This window comes from Dermacentor silvarum, chromosome 4 (assembly GCF_013339745.2).
Source record: "Dermacentor silvarum isolate Dsil-2018 chromosome 4, BIME_Dsil_1.4, whole genome shotgun sequence".
Classification (NCBI taxonomy): Eukaryota; Metazoa; Arthropoda; class Arachnida; order Ixodida; family Ixodidae; genus Dermacentor; species Dermacentor silvarum.
Window position 1 is genome coordinate 75,584,322 of NC_051157.2, and position 27,766 is coordinate 75,612,087.

General features: G+C 41.2%; 1 protein-coding gene across 13 annotated transcripts in view; it reads right to left on the reverse strand.

The window, feature by feature from the left end:
* Nucleotides 1-359: 359 nt before the first annotated feature.
* LOC119450260 (E3 ubiquitin-protein ligase TRIM33) overlaps nt 360-27,766 on the reverse strand; it is a 148,272-nt gene continuing 120,865 nt past the window's right edge. For 11 of the 13 annotated variants that reach the window (XM_049665739.1, XM_049665738.1, XM_049665746.1 and 8 more), the window contains 9 exons: nt 27,272-27,394; nt 25,187-25,298; nt 23,465-23,539; nt 21,564-21,716; nt 20,243-20,281; nt 15,256-15,267; nt 11,798-11,854; nt 2,157-2,365; nt 360-732 (listed from right to left, as the gene is read on the reverse strand). In XM_049665739.1, the coding sequence (XP_049521696.1) occupies nt 732; nt 2,157-2,365; nt 11,798-11,854; nt 15,256-15,267; nt 20,243-20,281; nt 21,564-21,716; nt 23,465-23,539; nt 25,187-25,298; nt 27,272-27,394 (781 nt within the window). In that variant the 3' untranslated portion in view covers nt 360-731. The remainder of the gene's footprint in view (nt 733-2,156; nt 2,366-11,797; nt 11,855-15,255; nt 15,268-20,242; nt 20,282-21,563; nt 21,717-23,464; nt 23,540-25,186; nt 25,299-27,271; nt 27,395-27,766) is intronic. The other 2 variants (XM_049665742.1, XM_037713658.2) reach the window with 2 other exon arrangements.

Below are 27,766 nucleotides of genomic sequence, written 5' to 3' on the forward strand. Positions count from 1 at the left end.
TCCAACTTTAGTAGCTCGCTGATATTTTTTATGTTTCATGTACAACTGTACATCCAAGCACAAGTTCTCATGATTGAATAAAACATTTTTACGTAATATTAAAGAAAGAACAGCTTTTCACATTGTTTTAGTAGAAAATGAACCATTGTGACAGATGGAGCAGTGCTAACCAGGTGCTCTTTCAAGGTGCCCTGGTTCTCCGAGACCGACACCCATCCGAAGCCCACATCCAGGCATTGCCATGCATAAAACAGCACTTGCAGTTTTCCCTCTAGGTAATATTGCAAGAAACTCGTATGTGTCATCCCCTTGCTTTCCCTTTAAGCTGCATCTCAAGCAGAATGATGCAAATCATGCAAATCAGACAAGACTCGGGGGTGTTTGGCTTAACAAGAGGCTTTCTTTTTTTATATTTATGTATATATATATATATGTATATTCGTCTAGACCCTGAAGAGAAATGCAAAGACATCACACACCAGACAAAAACAATGCACGAGGGGGAAAACAACTTAATACATGCACAACAGCCCGCTGTCTTTTCACCGAACGACTTGCTGTGCGGTACAAGAAACAATAAATAAGTTCAGTTCGTTTGTCTTCGAAAGGTGGGAGGCGCAACAGTTGCAGGACGAGGTTCCACATCTCGTGGGAGAGTTGAGAGGCTGGGGCTTTGGGGGGAGCTTGCATGGAAGCCTTGCAATATTCGTATTGTCAGCTTCTGTACATTATCTGAAACAGACACAAAGGCATGTCCTTAAGAAAACCGTAAGAGGAAACTCTAATGCGGTAAAAAAAAAAAAGACCACTTGTGCATCAAGAATAAATTCTGTTTTGAGTGTGATAACAATATAGCACACAAAATCACACACACACACACACACACACACAAAAAAATGTGGGTATAGATACAGAGAATACAGCAGCCGCCCAAATGGCAATGCTAGACCAGTGTTTTGACCAGTGCTTTGAAACAGTAGCATGCTTTGTGTGTAGGACTAGCACTACACTAAGTAAGGCGCCCAAGCAAGAATAGTTGGGACAATGCGTTGTTCACAACTCAGATTTAATGGCAAATAAGCACCTTTTCAATAGGAAAACCGCAAGCGGAACAGACGTGTTTTCTCAGATTATGGTCTGTGGGCACACAGGGGCCCTTGAAAAACTTTATGGGGATTCACATAGGCCACTATAGAGACATGCCACTAAAAAGCAATGCCTAATGAATACGTAGTAAGTGAGACGTTTGATGAGCCATTTGTGGAAAAACGCAATGAGTGTCCTGGGCATTTTCACGCCAGATGTCCAAAGGATGTCAAGTCAAGCATGGGCTTCAAGCTAAGATGCATTTTTGAATACGGGGGTAAAGCTTGATTTGCAATGACACACATATTTACCTGCAAGGTAAGCAGACATATTAAAGGTGAATGCCCAATAGCTATACCCACGAGTAAATAGCCAAGTGGCACAATGAGCTCTGCACTTCAGAAAAGCATAAACACCATCTCACTTTTTAACTTCCTCTCTTGGTGCGATGTGCGTGTTTACATGAACTGCACAGGGAATCTTTCCTCTCTCAATTAACCTTTATCTGGCGCATTAATGTGCTTCACCTTCCCAGCAAACCACCTTCATTCACATAAATGTGGCATGCTAAAAAAGCAGCGCAATGCATCACTGTTGCAATCACATAAATGTGGCAAATGTCAAAGTGGCAGCAAACCACCTTCATTCACATAAATGTGGCATGCTAAAAAAAGCAGCGCAATGCATCACTGTTGCATTCACGTAAATGTGGCGAATGTCAAAGTGGCCCTAGACTTAAATCTAACAAATTAAAACTTTTTAACTAGCACTTTCAAATATCACTGTGCAATCTTCCAGTTGCAGTCAGTGCTGTGCATCAATTTGAGTCAGGGAAGAAGCCATAACAGACCACTGCTGCAAAAATAGAATTTCTTCCCAGCCAAACCAAACACTTTGATACTGCTGAGGGCACTATGGTATGCACACACCTTAGTTCAGCTTATGATTTCCAATGCCAGCTAGCATGCTTGGACCACAGATTCCTTTTGATTCCTGAAACCCACAATCGCTTTTTTCCATGCATGTACACTGAATTTTAAACAAGAAAGATGGGGGGGGTGACAGCTCACCAGGAGAGAATCACGGTCTGCTCAGGAGGCGACGAAGATGTGGAGGACGTGCGGGCCCTCTTGCGACGCTCAGGATCCGATTCATAGCCCGGCTGTGGGTCGGGCTGGGCGTCTCGTAGGTCGGCGTAGTGCTCGGGCAAAAACTGCTGGACCAGGGCGTCAAAGTCCCGCTCCAGGGTTCGTGCCTGTTGACACACCTGAGACTCCTTCTGCGAGCAGAGAGGAAAGAAACACTCGTCAGCATTCATGCAATGCCATACACAATTATAGAAGGCAAATAAAGGAGCAGACACTTCCATAAACCAGGAATCCAGACACTACATGACAAGTTGAAAAGTTAAATGCGCTACTTAAAATCACAAAAGACAAGGATTAGAAGAAAGAAAATGCAAAATGTCTATTAGCAACACCCATGAATTTTCTTTCTTTTAACTCTCATCTTACTGGGATTTTTAACACATGAACTGGACTTTTTGGCATGCACAAGTGGCCCAAACTGCCCAGTTGGCCATTGGTAATAAGAAGGTCCATTAGAGTACTGCATTTTGCATTGCTTTTTGGTGCTATTTGCAAGTATGTGGTAACCCCTCTGTGCAAGCCTGACCTCTGAGAAGTGGGGCTATCCTAGTGAACATTGATTTGAGGGTGTGGGCACAATGACTAGTTGACCACTAGTGCTAGAAGTTTAGTTCATGGGGCAATACACTACTGGGGCGAGATTTTTTAATGGTTATTTTACTGGTCTATTCTTTCCACATAGCCGTCAAAATGGCTCACGGGCTATGCATTCTGCTTCTGAGCATGAAATTGCAAAGTTCTATTCCTGGCTGCTACAGCCACGTGGAGGGTTATGCTAGCTTAGGCCATGTGAGATGCCTCAAAATGGCACCTGTGTTGCCCATGTGTTACTTTGGGACATTAAACTCAATCTCTTGGCTTTTCATTACAAGACTGTGCACGCCATTCCACATTGTTTTCACTGTAACAGGCAACTAAGTACAAATACCAACAGCATGCGCTATGTCACATGCCATTTCTCCTGGAAGTAGCCAAACAGTACGAGGAATGTAACGATTCTTATTCGGTTCTCTCTTTTTCCCTTTATCCCCTGTGCCACATGGCTGATCCTGGGGGAACAAATCTGCGGTTTCCTACAGCTCTGAACTCATTTACAGTGATAGCAGTTACTCCTCTGACCAGTGGCGTAGCCAGAAATTTTGTTCGGGGGGGGGGGGCTCAAGTTGCAACGCGGCTTCCTCCTTGTAAAAGTTGTCGAGGCATCAAACACATGAATAACTGCATTGCCATTGCCAATGCCATTGTATATTAGATGCTGAAAACGAATTATTTAACGCTACGCACTGTCAAGACAAGTAAATTATGTGTTTTATAAAATAATAGCTTCGTATGTCCCAAAAATTGTGGCAGAAATAGCTCATATCAATGCTTCCGCGTTTTTTTTTTTTTTTTTTGGTCTATCTAATAAGAAAAGAAAATATCACGCGAACTTTAGAACTATATCAGTTCGAAACCAGCAAAGCAGTGCATGCAGCTGATATGAAAAACGTAAAGGCCATAAAATGAACAAATTGACGACAAATATTTTGATGAATCTTTGTCATTCAACAACCTTGTTTACATTTTTGTACATATGCAATGACCAGGGAAAAACCTCAATGACGCTGTCCTTCGTTGCAATGGACTGCGCAGGAGCAGATGTTACCGGTCGTATATTGTTTTGCACCGAAATTATAGTCGCAACAGTGAGTAGATATAAAAAGTAGAAGTTCCGCAAAATATACATTAGAAATGCGAAGATAGAATGGAATATACAAATGCCAAGATAAACGGCAAGAAAATGTCGCGTGAAACCAAGTTCACTGCTTGTGTACACAAAACCTCGCAACAAGATATTTAAATATATGTATAAGTCTGCAATAAATCTATTGCAGACGTATGACGTATCTAAGGAAACGTCACTGTGTATAATGCGTCAAACAAGATAAACATGTTGCGCAGTCACAGATAATAAACTTCACGCATACGAGTATAAAGACAGACGATCCAGGCAAGAACAAAACTATGATCTCGGAAATCGTGATAAGCATTTGGGCCATGCTGCGATCGCGACAGCACCATGTGGCTAGAATAATAGAAAAAGAATGCATAAATCAATACGAATATGTGTATTTAACTGCCTGCACAGCGGCAACAATTATTCTGCACCCCAAATTAAAGAAGGGTATTGCTTCGTTTCAAAAAAGAAGTAAGAACATGTAGCTAAAATGGAAAGAAAAGGACAAACGAAAGCCACAGATGATGCGGCAAGTTGATTTACCCAACATCCAAGTGCGTTTTTGGGAAACGCCGCGTGTACCGGGCTTTCAATGAGCAAGGTTTGTCAAAATTGGTTATTGATGTCCCCGTAATTTTTGTATTCCCAGGATAATTTTGATCATCATGCTAACTGTTACAATAAACGGTGAAAACTTCTGTGGTTTTAAAAGCTAATGAACAGTCATACATTTTCATAATTACAAGCTTATATAAGAACGTGAAGGAACAGATATTCTTACAGGCATTGATTTTTGCTGCTTCGCTATCTAAACGATAAACTTCACTCATCGGGGAGATTTAGCGAAGCGTTCAATAACTTCGGACACGTTGTTGGCGACGTCTCTGTGGGTGTATAGAAGCGCCAGCATAACCATGCGTTCCTCAGACATTGTAAAGCGCAAATGGTTTTTTAAGTAATCTCATGTTTGAAAATCTCTCTGCCCTGGCAGTGGCACTGGAAGGGTTACTAGAATCTGCAGCAGTTTGTACACATGTACATATAAACTGCAGTCTCCATGAGAGAGGGCATCTATTCCTGTGCTAAAACCTAAAAACACTTCGATATTGTTTCCTCAGCACCACGCTCGACAAAGTAGAAGACAGCCGTCCTCTTACAGAAGCCACAATTCTTGGTTCTTGGTCCCAGCCGACGTCGGAACGAACTGCTTTAAAAGCGCTAGTACGCTTTTTAACAGAAACAGGACTTAGTGAAAAACTATAGAATGTGCGGACTGATACGTATCTTTTTTTTTTTCATTTTAATCTTCTCTTGTTTTCTAATCTTTTCTGCCCTTACCACATCCCCCTGTGCAGAGTAGCCAACGCAACACTTAACCTGGTTAACCTCTCTGCCTTTCACTTCATATTTTCCTTCCTTCCTTCCTTCCTTCCTTCGATATTGTTGACATCCTTGTTTATGTACCTTGCACAAACAGTAAGCTGTTCGATTCCAGCAATGTCGTTTCGTCAGCAAGTACGGAGAAGCAACCTGCAGCGTTCCCTTTTGCATCTAGGCTTTCTTTGACAATTTTACCACAAATTCCTATAATTTGGTTTTGTACGTCTGGTTTAAATACGAGGTATTACTGGGGCAACTTTCCAAATGGTTCTTGAGATATGTATCTCCACAATCAACTCGCATGTAAAGAAGCGTTCTGGAAATACCAGTATTTTCAGCGGGGGCTTTGCTTAAATCCATAGGACCAGTGTCCCTATCGCCATGGAGAGCCAGACCTTGCCGCCCGCAAAAAAGAACTGTCTCAAATTAAATAGGCCATTGACTTTCTTCTGTTTTCTCTTATTTTACTTTGCCTGCCCTGGTCCAGCTCATTGATCACATTGGGCGTGCTTCCTGAAAAGTTTTGGAGAAAATTATCAGATGCCAGCTGACAGTCAAGGTGATATTTAATATTTTCGTGTGTGTGGAAGATTGCGAGCGCGTGCTTCCATTTCTGCAACGGCTTAGACACGCGCGTTCGAGTGCGTGCAAGTTTATAAAAACATTAAACCCAGAAAGTTCCGCAATTAAACATCATAAGCACGCCTTTGGAAATGTCAGTGCACTTTTCGCGTCAAAAGTGTATGAGAACTTTATACCCATCAAGTTTCGGAATTGAAATCCATGCGCTCCGTAGATTCCGGTGCCGCTGCGAGATGCCGCGACGCGCCCGCTCGCTATCAAAAAGCCCTTGAAGCTTTGTGCTCAGCTGGGGCTCCTTACGTTATGTGACTCCAGGTGCATGGGCGTTGCCACGAAATCCAGCCAGAGTTCGCAATTTTCGCGCCAAAATGTCTTTTTGAGCGTCAAAAAGACATTGTAGACAAAATCCAGAATGATTCCCGGCGCCGGTGGTTGTTTTGGTCGGCGGTGCATGACAGCACGAAAAAATTTCGGGGGGGGGGGGGGGGGGGGGGCTGACGCCCCATCAGCCCCCCCCTTGGCTACGCGCCTGCCTCTGACCACTTCTGATGCCCGAAGCTTGAGCAAAGCTCCTGCAATCCCGTGCAAAGATGCTTAGGTGCATATGCATGCAGCAATGATGATGGCAGAATGACAACAACTGCATGACAGTGATGGCAAGGGCCTTGCTGCATGACAGCACTCCACTCATTCAAGGCAGTGAAGAGCCATGTTTACAAGAACGCTGAGAATGATTTGAGACACATGGGGGACACAAGTTCTTGCAACCAAGGCCAGTGCAGGACACACCATAATGAACAACATCATTGCGTTATGAAAGCAACGAATGCAATGCAACCACCCCGACTGGCATCAATCACTGCTGCAAGTGAAATTATACGCATGCACAAGGGAAGTGACTCTAAGCAAGCATCAAGGACGTCCTGGGAAAAGCACCAGCCCATGCCAATGACATCCTTTAAGAACTGTGTTGTCCGGCGATGATCTAAGGTTAAAGAGACACTTCACCCACCATAGAGTTTCACATGTCAAGCTTCCATAGTGGCCATACTTAGCTTAATATTTCTTCTCCTTACACACTTCCCGATATAACCCTATAGTCCCTGTTAATATACCAGTCTGCTCTGTACTAATGACAATTGCACTAAGGGGCCAATCCTGACGAAAATAGCAGTGATGGTACGTATGAGGCAGTGATGAAAGCCAAAATGAACAGACTGGGGAAAGGATTACTGCAGTATTTGGCTCTTGAGTTCTATTTTGCATTACTGTGCACACCACTTGCATTACAGTACTCAGTGTGAAGTACACCATCCAGATCTGCTGAAATTATTACTCCTGGACTAATTGCTTTGAAAGTGCAAGCAACGTGCAAGTGCTCTGCCGCAGATGACATAGCACTGTATTTTATCAGAGTGCAAACACCAAATTTTTGGGCTACAACCTTTAAAAAGTAATTTGAACCCCTTTGGAGTCCACAGTACTAAATGCATGCTGGACAACTTTTATTACTTAATTGCAAAATGCCCAATATCTAGAGCTTGTTTACTACTGTAGTATTGACACCAGATATTTTATCATTTCTCACTTGTGTCTAGTTTAGGGCAAAACTGATTTAAAAAGAATAAAAATACAGTCACTGAGTGATTTCTTTCATAGCCCAATTTTTCGGACCCATTGCTTATACATACCTACCTGCACAACAGCGACACCAACTTATAGAACCAATCTATAAATGACAACCAAAATTGTGGCTGTCGCCACATATTTATTTCATGAATAAACTTGGTAAACATTTCTGCACGTTTAGGCACAAGCCATTCTTGCTGCAACTACAGAGTGCCCATTCACAGCGCCCCTACAAAACAGTCTGCAAGATTAAGTAAACTGTCAACATATCGAGTAATCAAACAAGTTTTATTTTTCACCAAACTAGCATTTTCTAGGTTTGACTAGCTTTTCTTTCTTTCCCCCCTCACTTTACGATTGGCAGGTCTGTAAACACCATATGCACCAGCATGGCATGAATGACTTACCATTTGACTATGTCTACCATTTCGACTTCCTGCTAAAATGAACCCTGCATACAATGTGAAGTGCGACCTTGTGATGTTGCAAGGTCACATGTTCATGTGACCCATTAGCTGATAGACTGCTGAACCCAAGTTGGCTGTGCACTCATAAGCTAGCCCCCCAGCAAGCTTTTAAGTTCATTATTCAAGGTGCTCGTCAGCTGTGTGCCTCGCATGAAAGTGCCTTAGAAGTATTTACACAGGTAAGATTGATCTCGTGAAAATAATAATTTCCACAGGTTTGATACTCTTCGTCAAGTCACATTTAGACTTAAAAATTGAAGCATATTTTATCTAGTTCTCCTTAGTTGTATTTGGCAGACGAAATCCTCATAGTCATGAGGCATGTATGCTGTAGTTGCGTGCCAAGGAAAATTCATGTCCACACTGGCATGGAAAAGAAGGCATTTCACAAGAACAGCCATTTAGGTGTGGGAAGTTGATGGGCTGGATGCTTGACAGAAGATATTCATAAAGGCCTATGACAGTGCATTGCAATCTTTTCATTTCAATGGATTATGCATATTATGCTTTTTCTGATAAGCAGAGTGCATCCGTGGATGCCACTTCACTGCAACCCGACAATGGCAAACGAGATTACACCAAAAATTAAAAGAAAGACTTCACATGCCCATGTGTGTCTTAGCTGGCTCGGCCGCCTGCAGAAGGCAAGCCTAGCATGCTGATGACTTGCCTGTTCAATGTGGGTATGTCACGAGGTGCACGAATGGTGCACTCGTACAATGCTAATTCGTGCATGGTAATGTAATGAACACACTTTTTTGGTAACACATTATTTGCAGTGGTCTTCACTAATGGTAGGAACATTGAACTAAAATTCACTAAATAGCTTCTTGAATAACGGCATTAGAGTGAGGCATATGTTGTAAGTGTGAAATTGAAGCTAACCATTATGTAAAGAATGAATGCCCATTTGCAAGAAATCTCAAATAGTTATTCAGAATTTGCAGCAAAATATATGGTTGTACCAGCTTTTAGAACACAGCTGTAGTACACAACAAAAAAAGAAGGAGTCTTATGTGAAAATATCTGGTGGAACACGAACGCATTTGACTGCACATTCAGAGGCCACATTTCTTGGGACTAGTGCTTGCCACAGAGGTTCACTTAATTAAAAAAAAGAAAAGAAAGGGGTGTGCAGGGCCCTCTAGCATAAGACATTCTTTGCATTTTGGCTGGCTTCAAATTTGCAATTACGACATGCCCTCTAAAGCTGGCAAATCAGAATGCAATTAGCCAATTTTAGTCAATCATTTCAACCATTAGTAATTCCCAGATAAACCTTCATGTACACCACTGTGAATGATGAGTTGCTGAACAAAAAAATATATATATTTGTCTTAATATCCACATGGCTGTGTCCAAAAACTACCTATAAATTTCCCTCAGACACTTGGTATACAGTGCGTTAAACATATACTTCATAAGCACATAACGATAAGCACTGCCACTATCACTGAGTCCAGATGCATCCAGGCAAGTCAGGAGCCCACAACAGCTATTGTAAAGCTACCTGACACATCGAGGAATGCACATTACATGCTTGATACTGCCACTTGTCACTGAACCTTTAATGCAAACATACCACTTTCACAATCCATAGCTTTAGTATACACAACAGCTGAATTGTGTTGTTGACTTGCACAGTCCAATGCAATGACACATGTGCTGTACCAGTTACGGGAAGTACCTAATTTCACCTCAATACAGTGAAATCTCATTGATACGGTACTGCATAATACGTTTTCTTTTTCTGACATATGATTTTCTTATATACGATTATTTTCAGATAATACGATTTTCGGATGACACGTTTTATTTTCCGGTTCCCGTGAAGATCGTATTAACGAGATTCCACTGTATTTGCTAGAGACAAGAAGCAAGGAAAATTAACATCACCATAAACTTGGTAACGAAGAATGGCTTGTGACCTTCGGTGTGTGCTAACACGTATATACATGCCCGTGCGGATACCTATGTGTACGCTGGCTGCATAAGTTACCAGCAAATGCCATACAGCTAAAGCAAAAGGTTAAATTCTTTGGCAATATGTGTGACCATGCTGGTAAGTTAGTGTTGTGAATACAGTGACAGCATTTATAAAGACAGAAAAATATATATATATAACGTAAAATTCCGAGCAAGCGCCCCCCAAGAGCCCCCCCCCACTACTTCACTGCTAATTTCAAATTTCCGCGCCATTCTGGGCGCAGAAATTCCATCTGTCTTGCGTCAACTGACTCCAATTCCTGCAAGTTTCCCGATCTCATCACACCACCTAACTTTCAGATATCATAGACTGTCTCCATTCCTTGGCATCCATTCTTGCAATCTAGCAGACCACCATCTGCTTTATTGATTGCATGACCTGCCCAATTCCACTTCCTTCTTTTGTCAACTAGATTGACGTTAAAAGATACCTTAACCTAATTTGTACCATAATGTCACTGTCTTATCATTATGTGTTCCATTGCTCAATGCCCACTCCTTAGTCTCTTCTCAAGCTTCTTTGTTATTCCCCAAATTTCTGGTACATAGCGCTACTCATCAAATCATATTGTGACATTTAAGAGGCCCAAAAATATAAATGGTAGCTAAAAATGCACAGGCAAAGAAAAAAAAAGAAAGAACAAAGTAGAAAGCACTGAGAAAAAAACATAAATGCAAATGAAGTAGTATGACTTCTGACATAAATTGGTGACATGTCACCTGGACTGAGACAAATGCAACAAACACAACATTGAGTTTAAACAGCATTACTTAAAACAGCTTTCAGTCTGATCTTTCATACCAATGAATGTGCACAGTTTGTAGCTAGCAAATAAGATTTGGCTAGCTGCCCAGTCACAAAGCACTGGTGAGACATCATTGCTGCAAAAATTTCTTGTTTACCATTTCTGCAGAGCCCACATACGTCCAATGGCAACAACTTCCCCTTTAGAAATGTGCCCGCTTTTACCACACACAATCTAGCCTTGCACATACCTTTCAGCCATTCCTCTCTATGCACACATTAACTAGATCGTCAAATAAATACGCTCACTGAGATAGACACAACTTGCAAAGGGAGGAAAGCTATGAATGATGAAGAGGATACCTAAAGTTCCTTTTGCATGCAAGATATTTTTGCTGGCTATCTCACCTACAGTGCCTAACTTTAATGTGTATGCAATACTTTCTTTGGATGAATAAAAAAAAAGTATACTTCACTTTCTTTTTTATCGGTGTATCTCGTTAAACAATGAGGGTAAGTTACACAAAAGGAAAGAAGTTCAAACAGAAGGTTGTAGCGCGTGCAATGAAAACAAAAGACTGCTGATTTCGAAAAAGACAATGCAATAATCCGCTTCTATTCTGAAGGTTTTTCCATGCTCTAAATGAAATTTGTGAAGCTCTCTGGAAGTGCAAGATTGCGGAAGATGCTCGCAGAATCTTCATGCGAACAAAGCCATGCTATCTTGGCGTAGCCAAGGACATAACGTTCAAACAAGATACGCATTTTCTGGTTTGAACATAAATTTCAGGTCTTTCTATTTGGATTTCACCTATTCATTTTTAGCCAGTCACCTTTCTTGTAAAAGCACACCAAAAGATGCCTCATCTGATGTTACAAAAGCTTGACAGTGAATTTCTTGCCTGTATCCCTTTCTTGTCTGTACCTTGACCATCTCCTTAGTTACCTATGTGATAAATGTGTCCATTTAGATAAAAAAAAGATGGCCTGTGGCAACAACAGTCCACTATTTATTTTCACCACACTGATCAAACCTTTTCAAATTGATTTTACTTACTGTGAGTGCCTTGTAGATATTGCCTTTATTCCATATGTTATAATCATCGATTGCCTTCTGCATTTGTATTGAGATCAGAGAAGTGGCAAGAACAAAAAAAAAGTGCATTTAAAGTACCTTATTCAAATTTCATTTACAACATTAAAAATCAATCACTACATGATGCACCCATTGCATAAGCCAAGATCCTAAATTATATGGTTCAGCGAACTTAAACAATCCAAGTTATAATGCATGCTCGGTTAAACCGTATGAAGACACCACAATTGTCGGAACATGAATGCAGCTAACATGTGTAGGTTGTGCATTTAGCTCCCACCATAGGTAAGTTGTCTTTTCTTTCACTTTCCTATCCATTTTCCTTAAAACATGTACATTTTTATTAAAAGAAATTAATTTCCACGATGCTTTCCTTGGCTTCATTGTTTACAGGGTTTACGTGGCTATCACAATGTTTATAAGGTTATGTCAACAATGTACTGTGGCCATAACGTAAATGATTAGCACTACTTACTGGCTGAACCTTCAAGAACACTGCTCCTGCACAGCCCACAGAATGCAAAATTGCATGGCTGGTGAATTGGCACTCAACTTGCATTATAATGCCTGCACAGAGCTTTGCTCATAATGCCAGTGGCTATCGAAATGTACTGCTAGATGTTCTGATTATTTCGTACTAAATAAGATAATCACAATGGGGAAGGTGATGATGAAACTCTCATCAATTAGGCAATGGTGGGACCCTTAAGCTCCAACAAGCTATCTGGTAGTGTCTACAACAGATTTTGAGGCTGAAAATGACAGTGATCATTGCTATTTTACCTAACACGCTTTTTATTTGCTCTTATATGTTAATAAGGCAACTGCTGCAACAAGGATGTGCACCAAGTATGAATTTTGTAATAGGACATGTTTCTTTTCAGTCAAAACTAATTTTGCAAAAGTACACTTGGTGAGGACTGTATTATGGAAATTAGGGCATATACTGCATCCACGTACTGTAGTATGTACTAAATTAATATATATATATATATATATATATATATATATACATAAGAGCATCGCACGCGTAATGCGAAGACGTGGGATCGTTCCCCACCTGCTGCAAGTTGTTTTTTCATCCACTTTCATTTCCATTCATTTATCATTTCTTTAATTCAATTAGTAAGTACAAGTAATTTCCCCTATGTTATCCTTGGTGCCTAAGTTTGTTGACTTCCTACACACACACACACACACACAGTTAGCTTAATTCACGACCCTTACTTAAACTTTTACGGCACACTAATAGCATTACTTAAGACAAATGACTGTTTCTTTTGATCTGTGCTTCGGAAAAGCCTGTCAGCTGCTGTTTGTTGCAAAATGCATACTTAGTTCAAACTCTTTTTGCATCAGCCTCTTACGGTGCTGCTAGACTGGCAACCTCCTGCTCAGAGAACATACACACACATGCACAGAACAATAGCAGGACAAAGCCACAAGCAATGCATCCAACAGAAGGTGCAACGTGGTGCTTCAGAAAGGAGAATTACTACAGCATAGGCAGATCAACAGGATTCTAAGGAAAGGACAGTCTGGGAAGAACGGAAAGTGGAAAGCCAGAGACGTCGGGTAGAGGAAGCCATGACTAGAGCTGTGTGAACAGTACGACTGTGAAACCAAAGTGCAACATGACTGCTGCAAAACATAATATCATGAAACTATATTATTTAGCAAAGAGTTGTTCAAATTAGCAACAATCCAAGACACACTGCTTCTAGCCAAGCGACACTTAGATTGTGCATGTGCCCTCTTGATAGCATTAGCCTCTCCAAAGAACTGACACTTCGAACGGGTAACACAAAAAAGCATTACCATAGCCTGACTCTTAAGCTATGTAACCTATGCCTGGTGCACAACATATTTTGTCACACTATCAGTCTTAGAGGCCTTTGTCCATCAGCTAAAGTTTCATGGAGCACAGGCGAATGAACCAAGTACCGAACATAAACTTCCCATCTGACTCGATAAAATGAACTAAGGACGCCTCTTCGAAATTTGTGTTCTTAGCATTCACACAGCTCTAGTGTTTAGAAGAAAAGCCATAACCAGGGCTAGTTCATAAATATTTAACGCAATTTTCTGTTGCAAATATTTACATCACAAAGGCCTACAAGGTTTAAGAGCCACAAGGTTTAGGAGCATCACGTCCATAGTTAAGTGCAGACCATCATGGTGTCTACCTGCAACATTTATGCACAAAGCAAAGCTGCACAATCCCAAGCCAGCAAAGTGAATCTATTGTCCTCACCATTTTCGGCATGCTAGGCATCGAGTACAGTGCTCTAGAAATATACAACAGCAATAATGAAAGCAAATGCTGCGTGGCCTCACGGCACAAATGGAGTTCCAGTCAAGGATTATGATGGTGCCCCTTGCAGGGAACTTATATCCGAGATTTTACATGCCAAAACCATGACTCCGAATTAATTTCGACTACCTGGGAACCCCAGGTGGTCGAAACAGGCACCTAAATATAATTACATGAGAGCTTTTGCATGTCACCCTCATCAAAATGCAGCCGCTGTGACTGGGATCGAAGCTGTGACCTCCAGCTCAGCAGCGCAACACCGCAGCCACTGAGCTACCGCGGTGGGTCCAAGCCCACCTGCTTCAGTTAAATCCTTGTCATAGTTCTTACATTACTTTGTTCTGTTCATGAATTATAAATGCTTCTGAAGGGCTTTCTCAGTAGTTAATATCTCACTGTTTAATCCACTCGTTATGAATAGTAAATAACCGCATCCTCTGACGGTGAAATTGACAGTTTCAACTTTGAGGCTTTTAAGCCTAATGACAGTAATTAACATCATAACTTTGGTCCTGCTGCTGTCATGGTTGCCACGTCAATGGCCATCCACTGGATGGCTCTTGTCATTGTTGACAGATGCATGACTTGAATTCTTGCAAGTGGTTTGTTACTGAAGAAACTGTTTTTCTAGCAGTCACAGCAGGTTCAAGTATACAATTGTTTCTTAATCCAGCTCTTCAAGTGCTGTGCATGGAAAAGACCATGTTTGACAGCATGCTTTATGCATGAAAAAGTGAAGAGTAGCAGGCTACAAGTCATAATGACAGCACTGAACTAAGCAATGTACTCTTTCTTCTGGCCTCAGCACCTTCCAAATAAAAAGGTCCTCACTTATGTTGCTACGTACACTCCTAGAACACTGTACCATCAAGAAGTGAACCAGCTGATAGTCTGCACTTAATTATATGTGTGCGTCCTACAAGCCATGGGCACTCTTTCTGATGAAAATTTTTTGCAAACAACATATGTTGCATTCCAGTGCCAAGAGTTGTCTAAATTGACTAAAGGGCATAAGTAAAAGGCACGCCGTCGACTGGCACTGTGAGAAGCCAGCCTCCGCCTCACCCGCTCTCAACACCAGAGTTAAGGGAAGAAGCACGCTCACCCCAGACTTGACCTTGGGAGAGAGGGAAGAAAAAAAAGGAGGGGGACACAAGGGGACCCCTTGAACACAAAAACAAAAAAAAAATTGACAGGTGCATGTGCGTGTGATAAGCAATGACACACACACACACTGTGCAACAACATTGCTAATGTCATGCAAAAATGAGCACAGCGCAAAAGACAGGAACACAGAAAGAAACACAAACACTGCACTCCCTTTTGTCTTTGAGTCTTTCACGTTGCACTCATTCTTTCCATGAATTACCAAATCACCCAAGCTTCCATCCTTGTCACACAAAAAAAAGAGCAGGATGCCTAGATGCATGCAATGCAACAAGTGAACTGCACTGACTGGTATGATTTACTGCGACATTCAGTTTCGTACTTTGCAATGCTCTTATTTTTGTCATATGGTGTTTCTGATTGACGTGATACCGGGGCTGCTTCTTTTTAAAAAGGCTGTTAGCTATGCTAGTAACCTTTTTATTCAAAAGACTGTACAGCCTAAAAATAATTAAAAACACCCTGTATGTCTAAGTCTTCAGTGTAGGTGCAGAATATCAATGCAGCCTTGTACTCAACAACAGAATTCCATGGCTACTATGCCACTGCGGTAGATATAAATTGCACTAATACTTCCCAATTTGAAATTTAAAAATTGTTCAAGGAAATTCTTTCCATGAAGACAGGCCGACCACCACAAAGCATACCAAGGACTAGATAGGCTTGACATTCAGATTGTATCAATTTACAGATGTCTATAATGCGTTGCCAAAATGAAATTCAGGGATATTTAAGAACGTCAAGGAATGAAAAGTGTTTTCAAAGCCTTAAAAATTAGGTTTTGACTTGGGTTTGACTTGAGCAGTCTGGCATTTGGATACAAGCCCATGCAGTGCAATACATTTGTTCTGATAAAAACAGAAAAAAAAGTTTTTCCCGCAATGACTACAAGGTTGTGCGCAATGTTTACAAGCTGATGCTCTGTGAACAATGAAGCAAAAGAGAAAACAGCTGGGAGTGCATCACACGGCAATCCTATAATCCAAAAGTGTAGACACATTAACTGAACATTACCTACATGTACCCACTGCATGCTGCGACTTTCACACAACCTTTCAGGATTGCAATAGGTTTCTTATTCTTATTTTCTGTTTCACTTAACTAAATGGAAAGTAAGAAGACGGTTCACCAACTTGTGTCGTCAGCTCCTCTAGAAGTAAAAATGTACAATTCATTTAAAATGACACACCTAATTAATTTCCCCTGTCTTTACCTATTAAAGATGTTTATACTCTCTCTCTCTCTCTTCGAAAGCGACTGATAACAATAATAAAAATTATTGAAAAGTGGTGTCTAGAGCACACAGCAGTTAACGTTAAATTCATGTGCACTGCCACTCATGAATGTAGGACAGCCCAATAATACTTTACAGGCACAATAAAGCTTTAATACATGTCACAGAGAACAGTACAACATTAAGAAATAATGTGCTAGTTTCAGCCATCAAAGCTGATCTGAAAACTCCTGGTTTCCATTTTACAACTTTTTACACAATGCCAAAATTCAAAATCAGGCAATAAGAACATTAGTGATCACGTTTTTTTGTCTGTCCACAATATTTGCTATGCAATGAACTACAATCATAACGTGAAACAAGCATCTAGGAAAACAACGCAGTGGGTGCAGACACCTGTCTTCTTTTTTCTCTACTGCGCACAACCTTGCATCGTTCACTGCACAATGCAGGGCAAGACGGTTCTAAAGGTAAGCAGAGCAAATGTGTTTACAGCACATCCACAATAAAGAAAGCCAAGCTGAATGCATGCACTTTTGCAGAAGGAAGCAGAAAAGCAGGTTAAGCAATGTTAAAACATAGCAGCCTCATTCAATGGGAAGAAATGCATGCAAAAATGCTTTAGGATTCAGCAAGTTCATTTCAATTGTATACTTAATGAAACGAAAGGTATGGTTGGACTCAAGAGTCATCCACTGGTAATCTATCTGGACATCTGCTTATGAAAGCATGATCAAATAAATCAAACAGGATAACAAACATCAAGGGACCTTAGAGATCCATTCATTTGATCAGAACTCCAGCAAAACTGCAGTGCATCAGATGTCGGGGAAAATAATCAAGGCTGTGCTAACAATTCAGATTATCAGGAAACTTTTTCTAAAGGGAGTTTTCCAGCAGCGTTTAAGAATGCTGCCAAATATGTAAGTTGCATTAAAGGGTATTGCCCGAGAAGTCCTTTTCACACAAAAGCTTTTGAACATGTCTCGTAGGGGCAGAGTTATCGGTAATCAAATGCTGCCTTTGCAGCCTTCCTTTCCTTTTCCTCATTCGTACTGTGGTCAAAGCTGTTCCACTGTACTTGCTCCACCCATCATAAGATCACAAGATTTGATACCAGTGTGGCGTTCAGGATCAGGTGATGTGACACACCAATCTTGGAGGCCATAACGCTGTAGCTGTTTACCCACAGTACTCAGTTGTTTTTTAATCTTTCCAGAATCAATGCTTAGTTACAATGTCTAAAGATTTCCAGCTAATATCCATACCATCATGTTTATAGGAGTATAATTTAGTAACTATGATAAGTGGTGGAGTTTTCAGGACAATGAAGGGTTTGCCAAGGAGTACTGAGCTAAAATGTGGGCCCCTGATGATATGTATAGACTGAAACATTTGGTTTGGGCATTCAGACAGGATGGGATAATGATTAAGCAAGCTTATTTACCATGTTCGAGACTGTTATGGGGCTCCCTTAAGATGTTTATACAGATTCTACTGCACATACTGTGTGCATCTAGTCTGACAAAGCACTGTGTGTGGAAAAAAAAAAACAGACATTTTAGTGCCACTGCTGCGAGGACTAGACTGCTCGACTGTGCTGTCACCTCACATGATGTTCTTAAATTCAATGTTTGCTATAGTTCATAGTGACGATTCCTGTGAACCACTACAGAAACTAAGCAACTGGCAATAACTGCTACACAAAACAGCCAACCTGAACCACAGGCACAATTTTGTTAAGATAGTGACGCAAAGCATCTGAGTGACTGTTTCAGTGGTATCCATAATTCTGTTCTCAACAGTACATGCAGCAGACTTCTTAGTGTATTAAATGAAGAGATTACAACAACTCACAAGAATTCAAACTTTTAACATTTAAAAAATTCTTGTTAATGAAACAAACCTGAAAATTCTGGTTGGCCAACTACAGTATTTATTCGAATCTAGGCCAATAGTCTTTTTCAAGTAATCATTAACGAAACTGCAGGATGCTGCAGGATGTCGGCTTAAATTCGAGGATTTTGAAAAACGCTACAGTTTTTAACTAAAACTTTGATAAATATGGTGCATAGTTAGCGCCATCTAGAAAAGTCAGTATCGCAGCCGCTCCTAGCCGCGCCAGTAGCCAACTGAAGTACACGAACGACATCGCCATTTTGACCTGCGTCGTATCGGTAGTATCGGTATAGTGTAGCATTGGCGCACGGCGTGGCGTTATTGTAATGGCACCAAACAGGCGATGCCACTATAGTGCCGCTTTCTAACTAACAGATGTGCTAGCCGTAGCAGCATCGTCAAATGTTCCAAGCCGGGCGGGACTTTGCCATCGATGAGAAAAACATCCATCTTTGGAGGGGCCAATGGTGTAGTATCAGCATACGGCGTGGCGTTATCGTTATGGCACCAAACAGACGCCGCCACTTTCTAACGAACAGTTCTGCTAGCCGCAGAGGCATTGTCAAACATTCAAGCCGGGTGGGACTTCAGCATCGATGAGAAAAACGTCCGTCGTTGGAGGGGGCAATGAGAGATCCTTTTTGCACGCGCCGTAAGGAGGGATGAGAAAAACGTCCGTCGATGGAGAGGGCAATGGGAGAAGCTTTTTGCGTGCACCGCTAGGAGGACGACATTTACCCAGGAACTTTGATCATGCGCTCCTTCAAAAAGTGCAGCATCTCTAATGCGTTTGATGGTACTGAATGCAGTGCACTGTTTGAAAATGGCAGTGATAAGGAAGATAGCGACAAGGCTAGCAGTAATGATGACGTGGAATGAGCTCGGCATGTTCATATTCAATAAATTCTGTTTTCATTTTGTCAACCCGGTCCTCGCTTTTTGTTCGGCCTACATCCGAGGTAAGTAAATTTTAGAGATAGCAACGTAGCCAGAAATGATTCAGTAGAGAGGACACTCATAAGACATGAATGGTCAAAGTGTCCATGTATGATATTCAGGCTAATGTGCACCTTGACATGTGCGTGACTGGGATGGTTTGAACAATCTATCTATGACTCAAATACCACAGGCATGTTCGCACTAGGACTTTCTCTCTTCTCTTGAAGGTATCCATTAGCTTAATCAAACTTGATTTAATATGATGAGGCATAAAATTGTTTTGTGTCCATATCTGTTCATATAGTTCATAGTTCTGTTGTATAAAATGTATTTTATTCAATTTTGTGTAATTCGAACATAGTATATGGTTCCTAGGAGTTTGAACTAACCTAAGTCGACCACACACTCAAATTCACATGTGCAAGTGGTGCACATAGGGGGTTATAAAGCAGTGCAATGAATCAAATTGCCTTGCACAGCGAACATACAGCTGGGAAAAAGGGTGCTTACTAAATTCTGCAGCAGCACTGTGCTTAACATATATAGCAAGACAGTACACGCACATTTAACCTAAAACAATGATCGCACCAAGCATCTGCATTTTAAAGTGGCCAAATGCTCTCGTGGCAGAAAAAGAACAAAAAAAAAAAAATGATGTAAATGCTACCTCAACCAAAAGGGCTGCTTCGGACAGAAACAGAAATGAAAGTCAGGAGTTCCTGTCAGTAACCCACAGTGAGCATTACTCACAATAGAAAAAAAACTGCCTGGCTGGCAAAGTATACTTCCCACCCTACAACAAGAGAGAGAAAAAAAAAAAGGAGAGACAAGTACTATAGTTAATTTACGGTACCTTGATGCCTGGTGACAGAACATGGGAAGATAATTTCACCTGCAAATTGATGTTCAGGCGTTGCAGCTGTCAATAATACTATTGTGAGAATGGGTACATACACATTCAATGTGGAAGTGGCCCTTCAGTATGGCTCTTCACCACCATATTATCTAAAGGCCTCCAACAACTAAATTTCATTTTGTCTAAATTAGTTATAAATGAGTAGTGTGTACTACTTAAGCAATCTTTGTAAAGCTGCAGGGCTAGTAAATTGTATAATTTTCTTATTATATTAACAGCCTTTAAAAAGCATTTAAACAGATCAAGAATGCATCTAGTGACATGAAACCACAATGACATGAAAACAATGGCTTAACTATAACAGCATAACAATGACTGTATGCTGTTGATGCAATGGTGGCGACAATCGGACAATGCCAGACAACAGTACAATGTTGACTGCATGACAACAGCGGCATTATGACGATTGCCTGACGCCGTTGACGACCTCTTCTCCCCCTCCCACGTCCCCCAAAAGAAGTTAGCAACACTGCCCTGCTTTATGAATGGTGCTGAAGTAGAAAGCTCCAGATTAATTCTGCCTACCTGAACTTCTTTAATGTGCACCTAGGTCTGGGACATGATCATTTTTGCATTTTGTTCCCATCAGAACGTAGCCACGACCACCGAGACTTGATCCTGCATCGTCTTGTTCAACAGCAGTTTGCCCCTACCCTCTGGGCTGCCATGGCAGGGTAGTCAATGAACAATCGGGTCAGTTTTTCCGACCACACCCAAAGCAAAGGAAAGTCCAACCACCAAGATGACGAAGCACAGCGCAAGTCAAAGAAGAAAGCACAGAAGAAAAAAAAAAAAAGTGGCATAAAGCATAGCATTTTTTATTAAGTTTACCGAAGGAAGCTCCGGCGGTGAAACTGTTGAGCTACCACGGGAATAGATCGTCAGTACATGGATTTGTCTGATCGTCACGGTTGTGGCGTCAAACGTTCATGGGACTTTACTTACTGTGCCTTATGTGCCTTTATCAGCGCAAATTTCGAAGCAATTCTATATCTCTAAACGCAAAACGCAACAAGACTATACACACACGTAGAATTATTGGGAATAGTTGCATTTATAATGCAATGTTTTGTTGAAAATGACGCATTGCCAAAATCACCAAGCTGTTTGAAGCCAGAAAGGCACCGTTCAGGCAAATCCATGTACTAATCACCATTCCCATGCTCCAATAGGCATTAGCGCAAGGGTTCCCTCAAGTAATTACTATGTAGGAGACTCTACGGTATAAAAAGAAAGAAAAGGACAAAACAAAACTTACATGGTTGAAGGTGTAGCAATTCTTGAAGATGAGCTTGACATCGGAAAGGAACTCGGGAACATCCTCGTAGTGATTGAAGTGAGACGGGGAGAGCTTCTGTTTTATTGTCGTCAGATCCATGGGCTTAGTAATCACCTTGTAATAGTTGGGCACCTGGGACAAGTTCAAGCAGAATATTTTGTGAGAGCATGACGTTAACAAAGAAACTCACTCTTGCAAAACAATACTAAATGCATTTAAGAGGAAGTGTTTAGCTCGAGGTCAACTCCAAGTGCTCAATTCAAATACGTGTAAAACGCAGAAATGCTTTCGTCAGACAACCAGTGAAACAATTTGAATGAAATGTGTCGCATTTAAAAGAACGCCAAATTCTACTGACTGTAAGATGCAGAATCCTGATTTATGGCGACAAATTTTTACAAAAATTTCCATTAAGTCAGCAAGTTAGAAAATGGATGAAACACAAAAGTTTGCATATCTGTAACTTAGCACCAAAAACAGATATCGCAGTGCTGTAAACTGAGGAGCATCTTGGGCAGACAAATGTGACATGTAAGTTTATAGCTTACATAAAATTGTCACAGTGTTTATGAGGGTCTTGCAATAGTCCTACTTACAAATCAGTGGTATATTACAAAGTGGAGTATAATATAAATTTTTCTACTTAAGATGTCTGAATAGGCCCACTTTACTGAATTGCAATATCGTTTTTTGTTATTGTTGAGTTAGAGTTGTAAACTTGATTCTTCAGTCAAAAGAAAACTGACGGCCTAAATAAAGATTGCTACAGTCGGCATATTTTAACTGTTTCCTTTAAATACAACTCAAAACTCGTCAGAATCAGTGCAGCAGATGCAGAGAAAAATGATTTCTTCGTTATAGGAGCTCCTGTGGTAATGATTCCACACAACTGAAATACTAAGTTATACTAAGTTAACTCTTTCCCTACAGCTCTCATTGGGCATAGTTAGCCCTATAACGATGGTTTCAAATGCCGTTTTCGAGACCTTCCGCATCACTCAGGGACAAACTGCACCATCTGAAGTATAGTAGGAGAATGAAACTTTCGTTGCTTATGAAATTCATATTTTCCCCCGCTTGGCGGCGATTTTCTAACAAGCTCTGAAGACGCGTGCGCGCTCTTTGGAGTTGAAAGCAAAAACGGCCGTCTCTCGAAGAGGTGTGCAGGCTTCAAAACATCACAGATTGGGCGATACCACTGCATCTGCGGCTGATTTTATCGATGACTCAGGAAACAGCGAGTCAGAGGATGCTGCCTTTTTATCTGACTGATTCTGAGAGCAACGAAGATGAAGATCAACCCAGAACTTCACGCTGCTCAGCTAGTTTGTGCTCCTCCACCAACAGAAGTCATTAAGCACACAGCACCTAGCCAGCTAACGTAGAAACATACCAAAACTGCACGAAATGTTATCACAGCAAAACACAGCAGAAAACACAAATTTACTGCAAGGCTTGCAACGTTACCCTACGTTTAACATCAAGGAACTGCTTTGCTGCATGGCACGCCAAACTGTAGGTCTTCCAGTTTAATGTTTGAAGTGCAAATAGCTTTCAAGGAAAAATTTTCATTTCTTTGCAGATAGTGGAAACTAGATGGTGAAAAATTTTGTATAGTTCAAGACATTTTTAGCATTTTTTAAAGATACAAGCGTATCTTTATAAGTTTCATCCAATTTCATTCCACAATCTTGTCTCTGGCAATTTATATTCTTTTTATGACATAAATCTTGTTAATAAAGGCTGTATGCCTGAAAAGTGGATTCATTCTGCTTTGCTTTCATGTATTGATAAAATTTTGAGTGCAATAGTTTTGATACAGAAGCAAGGCTGAACGAGCATAGAAGCCATTTTCATGTCTAGAAATTGAGTTCACTCACCGTTCGACTAACAGGAATGTGGAATGGTACACTCAACTCGTGGCAGAAGAGGTGAAGCAGGATCCTTTCGCATATCTTCAAAAAAAAGAAATGCACAGTACTTGTTACAGCATTTAATGGCAACAAATGTTATTCAACATGCATGGTCAATTACTGAAGCATTTCTTCCCCTAAATTTTCACACTCCAAAGAGAGGGTGCCAGCCTTACCGGAGGGCGGACCTTACATAAGTACAGTAGAACCTCGTTCATGTGTTTTGAAAAAACTCGAAAAGAAAGTTACTAACCATGAAAATGTACGACCTAAAGTCACCGAACAATCTGGCACACATGTACGACCTAAAGTCACTAAAAAATCTGGCACACTCAACAACTGTAGTTGCCAGCTGCAGTATGAAACACCGATGCGTGCCAAATTGGTCGGAACTGAGCGGCCCGAGATGCGCGTTGTAGTTCTTGTGGCTTCGGCAAGCTTACATTTGCGCTCCTCAAATTTCGCCTGGGTCCGCAGCTTCTTTGGCAGAGCATTCTGGCAGGAAGTTCTGACGTGCTAACTCGGCGTGAATCATTGCATCACGAGACGCTAACACACGTTGGGCTGATAGGGCCCGAGCAGCTCGAGACGTGAATCGTCATCACATCCCATTTTAATAAAGGGACACTAAATCAGCAAAACAATAAATCAGTTTAGACAGATAAAGTTCTTTGAAAACTCTGCAGTAACTAATTTTTAAATAATAGATTAATTACTAGAAGAGAAAATGAAGGTCAAAGTTGAAGTTTTTGAATTTCGCGCCGGAACCCCTACGCCGTTACGTCACTGTGACATCACTGCTTTCAAAGTATTTTTTCATATTTTGTGCACATTGGCACAGCAAAAGTTCCGAAACTCGCCATGTTGAATCTTTGGCTCCATTAGAACACAATGTAGTCCATCTTCACCGCTAAAAAATTACTTAGGTCCTAAAAGACACTGTCAAAATCCATGACGTCACAGCGAGCTGGTGCAAGAACTTCAAGGAGACATCTTCATTGCATCTTTTCTGGCTTACCAAGTGTCTCATCATGGTACGAGTGGTGCTTTTGATATTGCATAAGGGTTCATTAACTGATACAGAAGAAATCATTTTTCTCTTTAGTCTCCCTTTAAGACAGTGAGCGACACCTGAATACAAAGCCGCCTGAGCGAAACATGACACTCACTTCGTACCGACAGGAGCAGGGAACGAAACGGTCGCGCGCTTGAGTGTACAATTACATTTTTTTTTCTAATTGTACACCAAAGAGTTCTAGCTAGTCCGTAAACTTTCTACTGTTTACAAATTACTGAGCCATAGATTATTGGGTGGACAGCAGTAGCAAAGCTGCTAGTGAGATCTTGTGATGCTTAGTACAATTACAGTGCGTTAGAAACATGTTTGTTTACAAACATGTTTACAGTGCATAAGAAACATGTTAGAAACAAGCAATCAAGTAGAATATGGTACGTAACTGCAGTATTAGCTTTGCGTGTTCTCTGATTAAGCTACTGGCGTTGTTGCCATCGTACGCCTCTGGAAACCCAATAATCTGAAAACATTAATACATTTATGGACGAGCTAGAACTCTCTTCGGTCACTCATTTAAAAGATGGCAAGAGTTTATGTAGCATGAGGTGAAAAAAAAAAGAAAAAAAAAAACAAGAACAAAAGATGTTAAATGAAGGATGCAAGCAGGGACTGACCAGGAGCTCCCTTCCGCTGAGTCCCACGGGAGTCTTGCGCTTGGAGCCCGCTGACTCCCGAGGAATGTTACACTTGAGAATGTCGAGGCACAAAAGGCACGTCCAGTCCTCACTGCATATGCAAGGCAAGAGACAATGTGATGAAAATGCTACCGCTCAGTGTTTAAAAGACACTTACTGCCAGTTGTCAACAACCAAGAACCATCACATCTAGAACTACATTATCTTCGGCCACATCAGCCACATGCACCTGCACAGGGAGGACACAGCACCACCTACTGCTCGTCGTCGGCTGAAATGTCGAGTTCTTCGAAACTTAAAAAAAAAAAAAAAAAAAAACTGCTCCAACCTGCATCGCTATAGCGATGCAGGTTGGACAATGGTGGACAGCAACGAATGCCAGCAACGAACGGACAGCAACGAGCAGGTTTAATGGTGGACAGCAACGAATGCGCACAAAACCAACACAGTGTAGAAAGCTTGACAACATTTACTATAAAGCCGTTAGCACAGCTTTCAAAGAGATTCTAGTAGAAGACATTAACCCATTCAGTGTTGGGATTTTTCGAAGGTGACGCACCTCCAATATCCAATTTTTTTCTTGGATGTTATAAAATGAACACAATAGTTTATTTTTGAATATGCACTAGGGTAAAAATAACACTTGTAATGCAAATGCTCTCTTGGTATGCTCCTCACATTCCTATCTGACGTCAATGACATGGCAGTATAAAAACAGGAAAACGTACCAGTACCTCTGTGATACTGAAAGGCTTACTATGACACCTAAAAAGAATGTTAGGTCTGGCCAAAATGGTAAATTAGACTTGTCAAGCAGCAAGTACTGAATTTAAGGAGCGTCCTTACATATGTCAGCAATTGTGGGCATCATATTGCACAAACTCTAGCAGCAATACGAAACCACCAGAACAAAATGAACTTCGCTCTTCTCTGAGCTTTCATCATACTCCAGTCAATTGCTTCTGTGCCTGCCTCGTGCATGCTATGGACCACCCAGTGCAATGAACGAGAGGCCACAATATACCACCTCATTTAAACCTTTTGGTCCATTGAATCATTGTCTTTTAGGAAATATCCAACGCTGCAATAAACAAACAACAAAACTATTTTCACAAATGTGAGTGTCCGCAATGCTAGTTACATCATTTGTCTACATTGTTTTGCAGATAAGTATGGCTCTCCCTGAAATTTCACAAATGCCCATGCATCACATCACGCTAAAGTTGAGGTTTTGCACTCTATTTTTGGATCCTGATGCCTAATGCATATAACCTGCCTTGGGTGGCACAATAATGGTCTTCAAATAATCTGTGGCCACATTTCGCACTATTATTATTGTGACTTAGGAAGTCTGAATTACCACATGTCACTTACAACACAGATATTGGCAGCTCGTGAATTTCCGAGAACTCCAGCTGGAATTTATTTTCCCCCGACTTTGGTCGTTCAGATGCATGTAGCATAAAATCTTACTTTACTTTTAAAATTCGGAACAGACAGGGATAAGAAACAGGAAATCATGCTGTTCAACATGTGCGGTAATCCAAATGCAATGCAGTATCTCGGACCGAGCGAATCAACAGTTCGGGGCTGCAGGAGGCACCATGGTCGCATCTTCCAAACTGCAACCACTCTAAAAGTATTCCGTGGGCCCAAGAATGACCATTAATCATATAAAAATTCCAAATGCAGCTCCCTAAAAAAAGTCACAGACTGTTTAGGCATCCAACTGAGGCCATCTACTTACTGACTCAAAAAAGAAATTACACTACACTCAAAAAATCAAAACAGCAAACTTTACATGCCAAACGTTGCGACAGCACTACAGAAAACATGCCCACATTTGCAAACAGACTGAAATATGATGTCGTGCAACATCACTGCTGCCACGGTCTGAACAGGAGCGAAATCAAAATAAGAAATTTACGCTTACAAGTGCAGTTTTCTCCTGCCAAGCTATCATTGCAATGATTTGGAAGGAGTAACATACTGGCCTGGTGGCTAGAACACGTAGAAAGAATGCCTGGGAAATGCACCTAAACAATGTATGCATGGTGCACTGACCTGGGTGTGGCCCCCAAGGAGGGCACATGGCACTGTAGGTGGTAGACACGAGGGCAGGAGCCACAACACAGCAGCTCACCGCCATCATGGCACACTGAGCACCAGTCCTCATTTGGGTCCGTGCTGCACAAAAGACAGAGGAGTGTCAGCCTGCAGAAGCTCAACTTGAGAGGCTTTCCAATAGAGTCCTTAGATGCAAGAGTGGGTAAGTCACAGTCTTCAAGACTAAAAGGTTTTCGAGATCAGAAGAGCACTGATACACGTTCTCAAAGTTGCACAACTCTTTGACATACTTCAGGTAAGTAAAAGGATGACATTTAGTAAGTAAGATTGGGAAACATTTTAATTTAATGCTAAAGTCCATCTCGAAATGTTGGAGTTAGCAAATCACTGGCATTATCGTGCCATCATGACACAGAGCAAAATTTTGTTAAATCCAGGTTGAAATGCGCAGCAGAACACTTGTGGCTGATAGAGTGGTACTTAGTCGTACAC